Source organism: Chelmon rostratus, chromosome 7 (assembly GCF_017976325.1).
Source record: "Chelmon rostratus isolate fCheRos1 chromosome 7, fCheRos1.pri, whole genome shotgun sequence".
Classification (NCBI taxonomy): domain Eukaryota; kingdom Metazoa; phylum Chordata; class Actinopteri; order Chaetodontiformes; family Chaetodontidae; genus Chelmon; species Chelmon rostratus.
The window spans coordinates 26,478,276-26,494,024 of record NC_055664.1 but is presented as its reverse complement, the minus strand read 5'-3'; the positions used below and the strand labels follow the sequence as shown (position 1 = coordinate 26,494,024).

General features: G+C 42.7%; 2 protein-coding genes across 2 annotated transcripts; one reads left to right on the top strand and one right to left on the bottom strand.

Annotated features, from left to right (window-relative positions):
* Positions 1-160: 160 nt before the first annotated feature.
* aamdc (adipogenesis associated, Mth938 domain containing) lies at positions 161-4,648 on the top strand. The gene is made up of 5 exons (XM_041940034.1): positions 161-269; positions 1,651-1,700; positions 2,573-2,722; positions 2,878-2,973; positions 3,772-4,648. The coding sequence occupies exons 3-5, from the start codon at positions 2,591-2,593 to the stop codon at positions 3,910-3,912; spliced, it is 369 nt and encodes a 122-aa protein (XP_041795968.1). The 5' UTR covers positions 161-269; positions 1,651-1,700; positions 2,573-2,590; the 3' UTR covers positions 3,913-4,648.
* Positions 4,389-15,734, bottom strand: ints4 (integrator complex subunit 4). The gene is made up of 24 exons (XM_041940031.1): positions 15,405-15,734; positions 14,342-14,536; positions 14,021-14,138; positions 13,673-13,779; positions 13,297-13,411; positions 12,895-12,980; positions 12,723-12,773; positions 12,466-12,554; positions 12,095-12,215; positions 11,483-11,554; positions 11,170-11,344; positions 10,496-10,701; positions 10,198-10,340; positions 9,340-9,455; positions 8,517-8,650; positions 7,980-8,134; positions 7,631-7,724; positions 7,423-7,503; positions 7,186-7,316; positions 7,019-7,078; positions 6,151-6,310; positions 5,795-5,938; positions 5,208-5,328; positions 4,389-4,882 (listed from the first exon to the last, which is right to left on the bottom strand). Exons 1-24 carry the CDS (start codon positions 15,456-15,458, stop codon positions 4,683-4,685), a joined length of 2,928 nt encoding a protein of 975 aa, XP_041795965.1. The 5' UTR covers positions 15,459-15,734; the 3' UTR covers positions 4,389-4,682.
* Positions 15,735-15,749: the final 15 nt, after the last annotated feature.

The window sequence follows — 15,749 nt, the reverse complement described above, 5'->3', positions numbered from 1 at the left end:
CTGTCATGTTTGTTTTGTCATACACCTCTTATACCATCAATGTCAAGGAGTTAGACTGGTTTGGTGTAGGCGGTGTCTCCGTTCTGAGGCGTTTTGAGGAAGTCTGTGAAGCCGCCCAGTCTACGTAGCGCATGCGCAAGCGCAAGCGGCATCTTTGCTAGCTATGTACGGCAACTCCACTTGGACAAACCACACGCTGCAATATCATTTCCCGGCAAGAGCATAACAACAGAAACGTAGATACCTGTGGTCTGTTTCAGCAGCTACAGGTAAGTTCTCTCTTGAGTTAAGGTGCAAACTCCACACTAAACGACTGTGTGACTGTTTGTTTGATCCACGGAGACTTAAGATTATTTTTAACTCGGGTGTAAAGTTCAAACTAACCAAAATACTGACGCAGTAAAGTTTTCACTTCCTGTAACCAATCAGCCAAAGGCCCAGTGTTAATTATCGTTTTGTCTGTCGTGACCAATTGGTCTGTGAGCATTTTGCTAAGTGATAGCAAAATGGCTAACGGCTAAAAATAGCTAACACAAATGTAAACTTAGTTTTAGTATTATGATTAGTACACAACCAATTTCCGACACACTTTTAAATGATTAATAAAAGCTGTTCCTTCGGGTTCCAATTTATTAAAAGTCATCTCTTCTTCAGTTTGGAAAATACAGTGCAGTCTAAATACTTCTAGATGTTTCTGACACAGTAGACAGAAAAGGTAACAAACAAAATCCAAAATGATCTACACTCTGAGAAATTCTGTTGGAGATCTAATATACAAGATGTGGACTTGCAGAAAGTTCAGCTTTTCCTTCTATTCACTTTCTATTCAACCTTAAAGATATATTCATACTGTAATTATGAAAACTCTGCAAACGAAGAGAGACTGAACTTTTTTCCTCTATATTCAAAAATCTTCCTCCATAAGCAAAAGTATGAAAACCTACATCCTTCTGTTCCTCTTCCTCTATCTGCATCTATGTGTGCATATGTTTTTGTTGTTGCACTCTTGTTGAAATGTTCTTGTTTACAATGTTCTTGTTTTCCTGTGAAGAATGAATTTTAAAAAGTATCCAACCTTAAGCTACAGCTTGTGCCAAATAACAGCAGTGAAGAGTGGTGCAAACATCAAATAAAACATAGGGTAATATAATATAATATATATTATGTAACATAATGATAACTCTGGCAAACTGTCATAAATTAGTAGCCCTTCCGTAGAAAGTTATCTTACCTAAGGAATCAAAAGGAGATATATTTAGCCACATAGGAAAAGGTGGGTTAGTTGGTTTGGTTGATTTATAACTCAAGTCCACAAATGAGAGTGTTTTTTTCCCCCAGACACTCATTATGTGGATCAGCAGTGTAGATGCCCCTGATAGTCTTTTAATTAATTTAGCATTAGCTTAGCATTAAATTATGTAGTTTCCACATGTTTCTGTATCTAAAACAAAGTAAAGGCCAGAAGGCTGCGTAGCTTCTTACTGATTACTGACGTGTTGTTTTTGTGGTGATGAGACGGAGGAATTGGTAAATGTATTTTTATTTCTGGTCATGTGTTTGCAGTTAATCTGCAGATCATCACTGAAAGCTGGGTCAAGTTAGCATTTGTATGTATCTGAGTGAACCTGAAGCGTTCCTCTTTAATTACAGGAGGAAAAATAACCTCGGGGGGGTGTCCAGTCTGTTAATATCAAGTAAGGGTAAGTAGCTGCTCAGACCTTTGCTGCATGATTTCCTGTTATAGCTTACAGAACTACTGACAACAGTATTACAGTTCCTTATCTAATTGTTTTTTTAACCTGTCAAGGTTTAATAATGCAACAACGGGTTTTTGACATGCAGGTTTTTGTTGGTTTGGTGGGTGAGCATGAGTCTGTGGCCTGTACAAAAATAGCTCCCAGTCAGCTCGTCTGAATAACAGCAGAACTGGCAGTGGACAGTTTTGGCTTGTGTAGCTGACGAATACTAATGTTCATCTCAACTGATCTTACTGCAAGTTAACACCTCTGCTGCTTCAACTCATTAGGACAGTGTGCATTCCTTTTTTTTTACCCTTTTTCACTCCTAAGGTATAATGAACAACAGAATATTCAGTAGTATGACTTACCTGATTCTTGTAGAGTGGGATAATTTATTAGTCCTTGTCCTTGATTTTATGGTGCAACATTTTTGCACAAATATTGAAGTTCCAGTGCTAGAGCCAGTGCTTTGCTGCATTTTCAAATTGATGCTGATGAATGAAGCGAGTTGATGTGTGCTTGCTTGCAAATTTGTTTTTTCTTTTTACATTGTAGTTCTACAGTTTATCAGGAACTGCACTTTGATGTGCCTCAAAACTGACACAGTACAGTCTGACAAGAAGCTGCTGTGGCTCAGGAGGTAGAACAGGTTGTTATTTGGTTGATGGTTCAGTCCCTGCATGTGGAAGTGTCCTTCAGCAAGACACTGAATCTCATATTGCTCCAGTGCCTTGTGCTGTCACTTACTGCTGGGGGTGAATGAGAGGCCTGTCAAAGTATTTTCAAGTGTTCAAAGTCATCATTTACCTATGTGTCTCTTCCTTTTCTTGCAGCAAGTCGTTTGGTGTAACATGTCCTCTCCAGAGATCGCCTCTCTCTCCTGGGGCCATATGAAGGTGAAGGGATGCTCCTCCAGCTACAAGGACTGTAAGGTCTGGCCTGGAGGCAGCCGGGCCTGGGACTGGAGAGAGACTGGGACTGATGTGAGTGGAAACAGAATCATAATTCATATTGATTATATGCACAGGTGTCCATAATAACTGAAACACATTATGAACAGGGCCTAGCACAGCATGCTGCAGTTTCCCTTCAACAGTGATGACCGTGCTCACACATCACTTTGCTTTTGTCACCCCAGCATTACCCAGGAGTACAACCTGCTGATCTGGAGGAGGTGCTGAAGAAGGGAATAGACTTGCTGGTCATCGGCAGAGGCATGAGTGAGGCTCTGCAGGTAAAACAGGCCTACGAAAAGTCCAGTTTATTCAGAGTTAAAAAGCAATACGAGCTCATGAATTCAACCACAATTTCAAATGAGTATCAAGAAGTCCTACTGGGATATCACATTAGACTAAGAAGCTATATAAAACTATACTTTTGATTTCAATGGATTTAAATTAACTCAACGGATGTCAAGGCAGCAGTTTAGGCCCGTGGGCTGTTTTTAAACCTGTGACTTTAGGGTGGGAGGACATGTCATGGGTATGATATAATTCATCAGGTGCTTTTTGTTGTTGCATATATGGGTACAAAAAATGTAAATGAATTTAGTAACAATATACAACATACAATATGACATAAATAGTCAGTTTCAACTTATATTTGAATGTTTCTCCCATTCACTAGGAACCAGTGCTTCCATTTATGGGTAGTGGAGTCACTACCCAGTTTTAGGGGTTTATTATCCACTTCCATCATCATTTAACTGGTGTGATAATTACTGTTGATAACCTTTAATATGAAAATGGAAGTCGAGCATAAGCTGAGGGTGAGGGTGTAGAAACTGGAGTTCTGGCAGCGCTCACAACCCAACACACAGTCACTGTATTTATGCACATAATGCACGTCAGGTTGCGTTGACGACGTGCCACTATTATGAGTAAAATGCAAACCATTGCACTTCCTATGTAGATAGCTACACTGATTGAAATAGGAGCACATCTTTTCTGTCAGAGATGAAGAAAAATGCGTCTGGAACACTCTCTGTGGAGACGTGCAGTAAGTCTGTTTGTGCTGTCGTCTCCTCTCTCAGGTTCCCTCCTCCACTCTGGACTTTGTGAAGCAGAAAGGTGTTGATATCAAAGTCCTGCAGACAGAGAAGGCTGTTGCTGAATACAACAAACTAGCTGGCAAGGGTGCCAAGGTGGGTGGGGTCTTCCACTCCACCTGTTGAGGATTTAACCCTCCGATTTGCTGCACCAAATTCGATGACCTCCACAACACGGGGGGCAGCTTGTAGTGCACCACTGCCCGCAGTCTCTGTTTGAAGTGGGCACTTTAAACCAGCCCAGGATTTACTATCTGAACTGAGAAAGAGATCTGGAGCTAACAGAAATCTTTTTAAATCAGTGAACTCAGACAGAAGACATTGATATATTTGACTCCAGCTGCATTCAGGATGATGAGGATTGAATCTGGTTAATTTAATACTTGTGTAAACAGTGTGGGATTCAGTTTGTTACTTTCTGATCAGTTTTGAGGAAAATAAAAGTGCAGTGACCACTTTTCATCAGTCAGGTAAAGAAGACACGGATCAGAGGTGACGCTGTTGATTGAAGGGAGTGAATGAATGTACAGCAGTTTTCATGAGGTGAGAATGTAGTTCTGCTTGTCTGCTACACAAAATAAAAAGAGAAAATGAATCATCTCCACCACCAGTTTGTCTTTATAAGAAACAATCGTTGATACAAAAATATTCTACATACAAGTGGCGCACCGTTGCTAAAAAACACTCTTGTGCCTCCCACAACTTCACCATGAATTATTTTTCTGCGTGCTGTTTGCTTTCCAATTTTAAAAAATGAATTTGTTTTAAAGAGAAAGCAAAAATGGTTTTGTATTTTTGGAAATGTAAATCAGCATTGAGACAGCGAACACTAATGAAGGGAACGTGGCTGGTGATGAGTGAGCGTCTGTTCTGTTTTTCATTTGTTAAGAGTTCTGTTAGCGTCGCGCAGGTTTGGGCATGATGTAGACTTTGACTGGCTTGCTGAACGGAATGATTCCCTCCACCGCGGCCTCTGGTGGTGGGAGGCTGTCGATGCTGTCACTCCATCCCAGCTTGGAAGCTGAGGGAGGTGAGGAGAGGGAGGTTGAAGAGGAGCTGTAGGCCAGCAGGAGGCGCACCTCAATCTGAGACGGCTCTGAGGAGAAACACAGAGAGAAACAGTCAGTGAAGGAAACAAAGTCAAACTGAATATGATGAAGGGAAAGTTTGAGCGTTGGGGTTGTGTATCTCTCCCTCTCAGATTTGATTCACACCTGGATGAACAGTCCACGATCCCATTCAAAAACGATATTTTGAAATAATTTTTTTAAATTTTTTGATTTGTGTGACAGCTGTACTGATTTCAGTTGGATCAGTGGTTGTTTGTCAACGTTGCAGAATCTCTTACAAGAAGATGGAAATGATAACTTCTGAATACGACACTAAAACAGAAACATCAGATGTGTGTGTATTATACTGACCTGTCCATGCGGTGTGTGAGAGGTAAACCTGTGTGATCAGTCTGTGTCTGTCAGGTCCAGGTTTTCTGAAGTCTCCAGGTTTGGGATGGATCACATGACTCTGGCCGTCTGGATACAGAACCTGCAGAGACAGAACGCGACAGAAAGCAGATTTTAAAGGTTTTAGCAGCTTTTTAAAGGTTTTAGCTTAAGGATAACAATGAATGGACAAAAGTATTTTCAATAAGTCCATATATCCAGTATTAGAATGTTAGAATCTGAGTTAATGAAGACAAAATGTTGCCATAGCTTTAGTAAACATACACACTTTAATACTTTATTTTGTATTTTGGCATTGTAATGTAAAGCACGAATGCCTCGTTTCTTGTGACCGTGGATCATAATTTGCACGGCCTCATTCACTCTGCATTCACTGGCAGGTTTGTAAGCAAGTCGATCCTGATGCAAATGCATCACAAGCGATGGAGGTTTGTTATGAGGCTCAAAGTCTACAAAGGTTTGTTTAATGACTAAGTCCAAAGCTGACCAAAACCCATAACACCAAGTGAGAAGCTGACGTTAGTTATTCGGTTGTACATCAAACAGACCTGTACTTTCACAGTGTTCTGAGGGTCTTGAACATGCTCCAGCGTAGCATCAATGTCTAGCGCCACCACCAGGCCAGAAGTGAACCTCAGTGGGTTGTCGGACTCCCCCGTCGGCTCTATGATGGTGGCTGTCGCCTGATGGATCTGTCAACCGGCAGGAAAACAAAACAGTATTTTGCTTAACAGCTGTCTCATCACTGCTGCTGAGTAGGAAAAACTGATTTTTGTGTAGATTTGCTTCGTGGCTAAACGACTCTCCTGCCGCTGTGTATTTGAACACATGCTGACTGAGTGTGAAAGACTGCACAGGAAGTTCATATTTGGTTCAGCGGTCACCCCTCCTTCCTTCACTGTACCTGTTCAGGTAGTCTGAGCTGCAGCAGGCCGCTCTGTCTTAGCGTCGTATGGAGGATCTTCACCAGCTCCGCTGGTTTACAGGACGACAGCCGGGGCATCAGCTCCAAAAGCTTATCCACAAAACTGTCCTGGAGGTGGGGCAGTTCTGCCAGAAAGAGCCTGGGGGAACAGTGAGAGGAGGGCATTTAGAGACTTAGACAGTTAGCCTGGCAATTCTACGTGGACCCACAAAACCCAGTAAAGAGAGTCCACGAAGCAAACTGTTCTTAAAAACATGTAGCAAATTCTACCAATTCCATTTTAGTCTCCGTCTTCATGAAGACTCAGCCCCCCTCAACACCCATCCTAAGTCACAGTGAGTGGACACCGTCCCTGCGGCTCACTAGCCTCCATTCATGTTTAACCAACATGTCAAACATCTTCAACATGAGAGTCAGGGAGGAAGAGATGATCTCTTAAATGGCCAGTCTGCTTTAGTTGTGCCACTCTCTGTATCTCGAGGACTCACAGAGCTCCACGATGTCCCCTGGGTCAAAATTCAATTCATTCACATATCTGCAACAAACTTGCAAGAAAACTGAGGTCTTACTTCTTTTAGATCAAGGATTTATATTTTCTGTTCACTGCCATTAATTAAATTACAGTCATGTGTTGCTCTGCGCTGCAGCTGTGCTGTAACTTGTAGTCTCATGTTTTATTAGTTTTAATGTTTTTTGTTTTAATCTCTCATGTAAAGCATTTTGAAGTGCCTTCTTATTGAAAGGTGCAATACAAATAAACATGCCTGGGCAGTGCTGAGCAGACAAGACATGCTATGGTTATATACTGTCTATTTAAGCCTGGGCTTAGACACAGATGAAGTTTTACCTCTGAAAAGACTCAATGTCCTGCAAAAACTTCTCACAGCTGCTGATGAGAGAATCCAACCTGAAGAGAAATGACAAACTAAGAAACATCTGCATGCAGCTATAGTACGCATGAAGTCTTAAATGTACACGGTGAATGTGTGTGTGTTTGTGTGTGTGTTTACTGACCCTTGCCTGCTACGAGCAGTCAGGATGAGCTGCAGAGCTTTGGCCTGGAGGCGAACATGATGTATTGTGGCGACCTGTCTGCTGTCCAGACCGCTGTATAAAAACTCCAGCTTGTAGGTTTCCTCCAAGATCTGCAAACACAACCACACACACATTTAGACAGGTAAAAGTCACCCTAAATGGTGTCACAGCTGTGTTAATACTAATGTGTGTGTGTGTGTGTGTGTGTGTGCTGACCTGCTGAGCTGCTGCTGTGGCCGTGACGTTTTGTTTGAGGCAGAGAGGGACAGCCATGTTCCACAGCTTCTCCTGCAGAGCCTGAGCAAACACGGTTAAGGTGAGACATCAACCAATACTAATGCTACCTTCAACCCCAAATGCTAGTAACATAAGGCTTCCCAAACAAGTACTAGTCAGAGCATAACAAACAAAGTCACACACACACCTTCATGAGCAGCAGCTGGCAGCGCAGGTAAGTAGCACAGAAATCAGCAGCTCCAGCAAGTTCTGTCTGCAGCTCCCCCAGCCTCCGCAGGTCTCTGACAGACAGACAGACAGACAGACAGAGGAAGATACATGAACATACTCCTCCTCATCCATCGACCAAAGAGATGCTGCTGATACATTCCAGACTTCACCATTTCAGCAGATGAACAGGTTCAGAACACAAAACAACCTCAAGTGCTGGATGACTTTTTCAACTGGAGGATATCAACAAATAACACTCAGTCTATGACACCAGAGGTAACTAACGTAGTTTGCCTCTGTCACTGTGTGTGTGTGTGTGTGTGTACCGTATGGTGAAGTCCAGTAGGTCCTGGGCTCCAGGTGCTTCCAGATTCTGGATGGTGCTGACCCTGTTAAGACTCTGCTGAAGGAAGAGCTGAGCTGATTCCACAGAACCTGAACCACAACGCGAATCCACCAAGTCCAGACCGTTGCCAGGCAACTAAAAGATACATGAACAGTTAGAAGAGAGACAGCGAGTGTACCACTGACTGTGTATGTGGGATGTGTGTGTCTGACCATATAAAACATCTAGAGGAACTGCAGTGTCAGTGCAGGACCTGTGGTTTGGCCTGGTGCAGCTGTGGATGTGACAGGGTTTAGGTGACAGGTGGCACTAACCTGTGTGCTTGTGTGTACTTTTGTATTTGTTTGGTACTGATTGCTGTTTTATTCATTGTTGTATTCTTTCTGTATTCATTGTTACTGACTACTGTCTGTAAGCCAAACTCAGCCTGCATGACAATGGATCCTTCTGTGTTGCATGGACAACAGTAGTAGAACTGGTAACCCCTGACTGAATACCACAGTATTCCAGGACTCACTCTCAGTGGCGGTACGAGGTGTGACAGACTGTCCCTCAGGTAGGCGTAGTGCCTGAAGGTGTGGTCGGAGAACAGCGCCGGCATGGTGGGACACGACTTGGCAGCGTTGAACACCAACACAAGCACTGCGATGTCTGAGATCAACAAGCCGAGTCAGGAGAGAAAAACATCGTTCACACGTCCAGAGCAGCAGATATACAGCTCTGTGTCCATCTGCCTCTGAGATATTAACTGTAAAAAAACAACCCATAAACACACCGTGAGGTAAAGCAGACATTTTAACAAGCTGGCTAACAACTTAACGACACATAGAAGCTGCACAGCAGGTGATCTGTTTTCTGCTTTCTAAACTTTGCTAATTTGCTACACGGGGCCGACCCACAGATTTCCCTCTAAGCCATGTTTTTCAAAATTAAGTTTTGTCTTTGTGTCATGATTATTAGTGTATATTTTACTCTGCTGTCCGCAGACTGTTATATAGAAGAAACAGACAACTTTTAGTGCTGACTTGCCTAAAAACAGACCAATTGCAACAGTTGCAGTTTTGGTTGTTCTGCCTGTACTCGACAGCTGCTTCTGTAGCTACAGGCTCAAGCTCATTATGACTGTAAGCTGCTGCTTGTTTACTGCAGGTTTAAATGAAAAATGTGGATTTGGGAGAAGAAAAACAGCAACAGTGCAAAAGGCTTCAAAAGCAAATCATAGTGGCTGATTTGATTAAATGAAATGAACTGAGCAGCTAAAGTGGAGACGTTCAGCTGTAGTTCACAGCTGCTGCAGAATGATGCTGATGTCTGCATTAAAGTAGGCGTGTGAAGGATACAGGCCGGGTCGTCCATGTCAGGCTCTGGTGTGTCGAAATATGGGTGCGTGCTGAGCAACTCAGGAACCAGCGGCAACACCAGCGTTGGGTGACGGGAACCCAGAAACTTCAGACACCTGAGGGGAAGAAGAAAACACAATCAGTCATCAAATCGTCAATGGACAACACACAAAAACCACGGAGCACTAGTCTTCCTCACCACTGCGTTTAATGCTTTGATGAGGACGAAGAGTTTGACTGCTCCCTTTCTTACGGGTTTATTTTATAACTTACGCATAAAACTTTGAATAACTTTATACTGTTAACTTTACTGTTGTGTGACTCTAGGTGTATTTAGGCTACTTTAAATTAGAGAATGTTTTTATTCATGAGGTATCGTTACACACCCACCATGGCATCACTTGGGATTAGACTGAAACAAACTCTTGTGCTAAGCCCTCATCAGCATTATTTACACTGACAAATCTTTCCATAGTTGATAGTTGATACTGATATTGATTGCTGTGCTCCTGAAAAACTTGCGTGCTGGAAAACTTGTTGCATTGCTCTGACAACCAGCAATCACTAATCTTCGCTGCAGCCTCGGTGGATACTGAACAGCATTTTTAACATGTTGACTTCAGTGTTCATTCGTTGTGATATGTCTGAAAATGTATAATGTATCAATATAAAATGTAGTTAATGTAACTGTCACCTCATCGTCTTACGTGGTGACACTAAAATTATGCAATGAGAAAATGAACAAAACTTGCTGCAACCTTGTTCTGTGCCTGAGGGTTCACTGAACCTGAACAGCCAGAATGTCTTGGCTCAAAAAATCTGATCACTGATCAATCTGATCATCACACAGAGTCTTACTTCCAGACAGAGTTGCGGTCGGTGGGATACTTGTTGAGGTTCTTCAGCAGCTCCAGCAGAGCCAGCTGGATACACTCTTTCGTGGAGACGTTGGTGTAACAAATTAATTCATGGAGAGCTTCTCTGATGTCACGAGACGAGTCCTGGAGATCAACAGTGGCTTCATCAATGTGTGTGTATATCAATGATATGAAGCAACCAAGAAAAAACTTAGAGAGAAAAAACATTGAAGGTTTCAGGAAAGACTGTTTGATCCGTGTGTGTGTGTGTGTGTGTGTGTGTGTGTGTGTGTGTGTACCTCCAACACAGCCAGCACTGTGTCCAGCTGGTCCTCTCTGAGCGTTATATGGGTGGAGATTTGTCTCAGCACGTGGATGGACTGCAGCCTCACTTCCTCGATCTCGTCGTTGAACATGTCGACCAGGAAGTCCAAACACTTTTCAGCAAAGCTGGCAGACGAGCGAGCCAGCTGGCACAACGCCTCCACCGCTGCAATACGGACCTCTGAAATAATATTAAAGACAGAGAAAACATGAGTGGGAAAAACACTCGAATCATAGGGTATTAAATATGCAAAGCGATACAGTAAAATGAATAAAACTGATCCGAGGACAAGGTAGAGGAGAGGATGAGAGGTCACATTTTAACTAGCAATTATTCACAGTGGCTGACACTGTAAAACCGTGGAAGAATTCATGACCACACACCATGTGGCAAAAGCTTTGAAAAGCAACACACTCCCCTGGAGCATCACAAAGTACTTCCCAGGCAGTTCCCTCAAAGCCTCCTCAGATTCAGAAGTTATGAGGGCTCAGATACAAACTGTCTTTTGCTACTTACTTGCTTATAAATCAAAATACCACAACAGTAACATCCTGAGGCTGAACATCATTTGTACTCTGAGCTTCGTTCACATCTGGACTGAAATTCTTTGCTGAGAAATAATCAGATACTGCTCCATGTTTCACGTACCGAACATCTCATCCTCCAGGCCGTGAACGAAGGCACCGCAGGCCCCCGAGGCGATCAGGTTGACGGTGTTTGTATCCAGCTTCTCCTTGGGGGCGTCGTCGGCCCACTTCCTGCCAGAGGAGAACTCTCCAGAAGTAAAGAGTTCCTTGGCCCGTTCATGGGCCGTACGCTTCCTCTGGATGCAGGAAAGCGGAGGAGGAAAAGGAAGTTAGTGGAGGTGTGCTGGTTAACACTATCAAAATTTCTTATTTTGCTCACAGATTTTCAATAAGCAGGTAAGCAGGTATCTTAAGAACAAACTCTCATCACTCACCCTGAGATCTGACATCAGCTTCTTATCCAAAGTTTGCTCCAGAAAGTGAGGACTGACCTGCAGCATCGAACCCTAAATGCAAGAAAAGATCCAACAAGCTTCAGTTTAGAGTGGCGTGTCTCAATCAAAAGCTCTTTTCAGACATACAGTACATAACATGCTGGTCATGGCTTTATTTAGACTTGACAGGGCTGTTATGGAAAGAGCCACAATGCTCATATGTTATTTGGCAGCTGGTGTGTGAGAGGGAGAAGAGACTTAGTGTCTGAGAACAGTGCTGACGTGAAAGGTTTAATGATATGAAGGAAGAAGAGTGTCGTTAGTTCTCTCACATGCTGCATCGAGCAGCTGCAGGTACACAGACAACACTTCTTCAACCCGACTGAAAACATTCTGATTCCAGATTCCAACTTAACTGTTTACATGGACGCTAAATAAAGTGACCTGATTTACATGCTCCAAAGCATTTAATCATAAACTTTCTGACATGTGTAAAGTGGTTCCGCCCACTGTGAAGCGTCCAATCTGCCGGAAACTTAGTAAATGTCACATTCTTCATTGTTTTTGTGTCAGTTTGCATCTGCATCTGTGTGTGTTGTCCTGCTCCCTCACCAGTGTTTTGGCCGCCTGTACCCGGACCATCCAGGAGCCATCGCTGACCATGTGACTGATTTTCCCAAATGCGTCATCAACCAGTCGGATCTCCTCATTGGACGACGGGATAGGCACAATGCTGATTGAACAGACAGAACAGTGAACTGCACGTCAGGCAAGACCGCCACAAACTGGTGCATCAAATCACTTGAAATTTAGAGTTATTTTGAAAACCTTCAGTGTTCAAGAAACTACCTCCTGTCACGGCACTGAGGCTGAGAACTTTTCACTCCTGAAGGCTGTGAAACCTCTGATGTAGATCCAGAGAGTGGAGCTAATGCTACAGCTACCCTGACAGTAAGTCATTCTGAATATCAGTGTCTACTCACCTCTCTGGGTACAGCTTGCTGAGCACCCAAACCATCTGCACTGCTGCAGAGCGGACCTGCTCATAATCATCAGACAGCAACCTGCAGGCCTGCCAACCAAACACACATGTTGTTATAATCATAACTTAATTATGACTTTATTACTATCATTATCATAGAGAAATCTGTCTTGAAGTAGACTTCAACAGTCTACATGTCATCTGTGAGGAAGGTCCGTTATTTTGGCAGGTTTCAGTGAGGATAAACAGAGCTGTTACCTGGTCATAAATTATCTCATGAATCTTCATTCCTCTGTCATGCAGCTGCAGCTGGAAAACAAACAATAGCACCCAGAATGAGCAGAATTAGATGAATTCTGTGTGGGCCCTAAGTAAATGAATGAGGTGCTGGTTAAGTGTTTGGTGAGTGCAGGCGTTGACGGTGTCCTACCATGGCTTTAAGGGCTGCAGTACGGACTCTGGGGTCCTGGTCTCCAAAGTAGTCGCTGATGATACTCTGGACATCCCTCACTCCTCCTGGAGTGATCAATGATAGCACATCACACAACTCAAATCATGACCTGTAAATATGACTTTTCAAGGGCTGATTTAAAAGCTTTGACATTTAATTTGAGTTCTGGGTATAATCCAGACATTTTCAAGCCTGAGCTAATATTTTGAATCAATTCTGCCACAAAATAAATGAGAGTGAAAGAAAAAAAAAAGGTCTAACAGAACACATGTTCCTGAACAATGTTTTTAGAAATATTCTTCTTGATACATTTTAAGGCCTAGATGACACACAATTCAGTTTAAAAGCCAGTTCAGCCATCAAAATATACTGAATACAAACCTAATGATGTGCCCAGTCCCTCATTGTCTTTGGTCAGAGGAGAGTCCACCATCCCAAGGCATCCCAGGAGCTGCAGACACTTGTTCCTCACCCCGAAATACGTATCAGACAGGTGCTGGAAGGAAGAAAGAGGAAAAACGCATAAACAATAAGAAGATTTTTTTTCCAACAAAATGTATATGTGGTCTGTTGTGAATGGAGCAAGTGTGAAGATTATTATCCCGATCCACCCCTGAGAGTTTTGTTGCTGAGTGCAGAAAGTCATGTTGAATCTGTGAAGAACACTTCATGGTGAGTACAGTGCATGGACTCTGTGTGTTTGTGGGTTTGTGTTTGTGTTTGTGTGTGTGTGTGTGTGTGTGTGTGTGTACGTCACCTTGCAGGCCACCTCTATGAGCCTCTCTCTGACTGCAGGACTATCAGGTAGTTGTGTACCAATGACCAGCAGAGTGTCCAGCAGCTGGGCTAGGACCTGATGGGACTCTGCAGAACCAGAGAGAAACCAAACAGAAAAAACAGACACTTAAATACCATTTTATTTTATGATGTTTAAATTAGTGTTTTTAGTGCTTAGCAACAAAAAAAATCAGTGTAGTGTAATTATGGTTTGTTGAGTGTAAAAGTAACCAGAAAACTGAATGACAAAATATAATATAATATAATGTGCATTTGTGTAAAGAAGTGAATAACAAAATCCAAATTAAGATGCATAAATGTGTCTTACTCTCATTGCTGAGTGTGTTGATGGCGTCGTCTACAATGCAGTCAGGGCTGAAGCCCTGCGTTTTAGACAGCAGACCCAGCAGAGAGGCAATCTTCAGCCTCACAGAGTTATCCGTCTCCTGGGAGAGGACAGCAGCGGCGTCAGATGTTTTTTTTTCTGTGCAACTTATTTCGACCCAACCAGATGAACATTACTTTAAGACATTGTACATTTTGCTTCCAGCTATACAGCATGGTTTTATCTCAGTTTTGCAGAGATTATCTCGATTTTTAGTAACAGATTATTCAAAGAGCTTCTTGGTTATGACCCATGATTCTTTACCTTGTAGTAGTGCTCCAACAGGATCCTGACCACACCCTCCACGCTCTCCGTCTCCACAGGCTTGCGCGCGAACTGCAGCAGGTACTGCAGGGCATCAGTGGAGTTCGTGGCCTTGCAGAGGTCAATGTGCAGAGCCGCAGACTTACTGGGTTTGGACAGACGCAGCTTTTTGGCGGGCGTTTCTTCATGGGGAATCTGTCAGCATAAAACATCTGAAACTGAAAATTTGTTCTACAGCAAGTTGGATCATCGTCTCGACTCATGGTGTGTAATCTCTCCTTCTCTGTTCAGACAAAACCTTTAATCAGTCCTATTTATTCAGCATGCTCTGTCACATGTGAACATTTTACTAATATGAGGATGTCTAGCTGGCAACAGTCAGTATTTTCTATTCTTTGATTCCTTGACCCCTCATACTGCACCATACTTATCCCTTGTAAAAATACCATTTGCAGATATTAGGTCATGTTCAACATTTGTTCTCAGCTTAAGTCCAACAATAACATTACCTAAATTGAGAACAAGAGGTGACACAATTAAACAGGATGCGTAGGTTTGACAGGTGACGACTGCACTGAGAAAACATAGTGTAATAATGGCACACCATCTCATAACCATACAAATATAGGTTCAATTCACACAACAGGCCGCTTCTCATGTCATCCCACAGGACCAACCTAAGAAAGTCTTTCTTCAACACAAAACGTTTTGCATCTTTAAATAATAGTACCAAATTAACTGTAATTGCATCAAACGGTTGACAAAAAATATTGTAGTTATGCATTACAATACAGCTACAATTTTTTGTTTTGAAGTCTGTCTGTATAAATTGTGTAACGAGAAACGAACCAGCAAGCAACAAAAAATATCTGTTTTATGGACAAAAACCACAGATATTACATACGTTACGTTGGGACTGTAAGCGGCTGGCTGCTGTTGGGTTGTTGGTATGTTAGCCGCTTAGCATGAGCTAGCGGGCTAGTTAGCTCTCTAGCGATTTTCAGCTTTCACCTTGGGTCGTGAATCTACAGCGAGCAGCGAGAAGAGAGTTTCATAAGCTTACCTGTACAACTTTTGAAAATTCCTCATAGACTCGCTTTTTTAGATGTGCTGCCATGTTTTGGCAAAGATGGTTAGCCAAGCTTTCCAACTAAGCAGCAATATTGTCCCTTCACCCGTCCCTTAGCTACGGGCAGCAAGCTAAACGCGTTTCGTAAATTACGCTTTGCTTTGCACCCGATAAATTGCCGTTTTACTAAAGTGACATTTAGCTGCATATGCAACATGAATTCCGAAATCGAAAATAAACACTGCAATCTTAATTACACTGGTCTGTCGGTGTTAGCTTAACATTTAAGGGACTGTTTCACGTTTTTCCTCATTCTGTTTTCGTGAACAGCGGTTCACT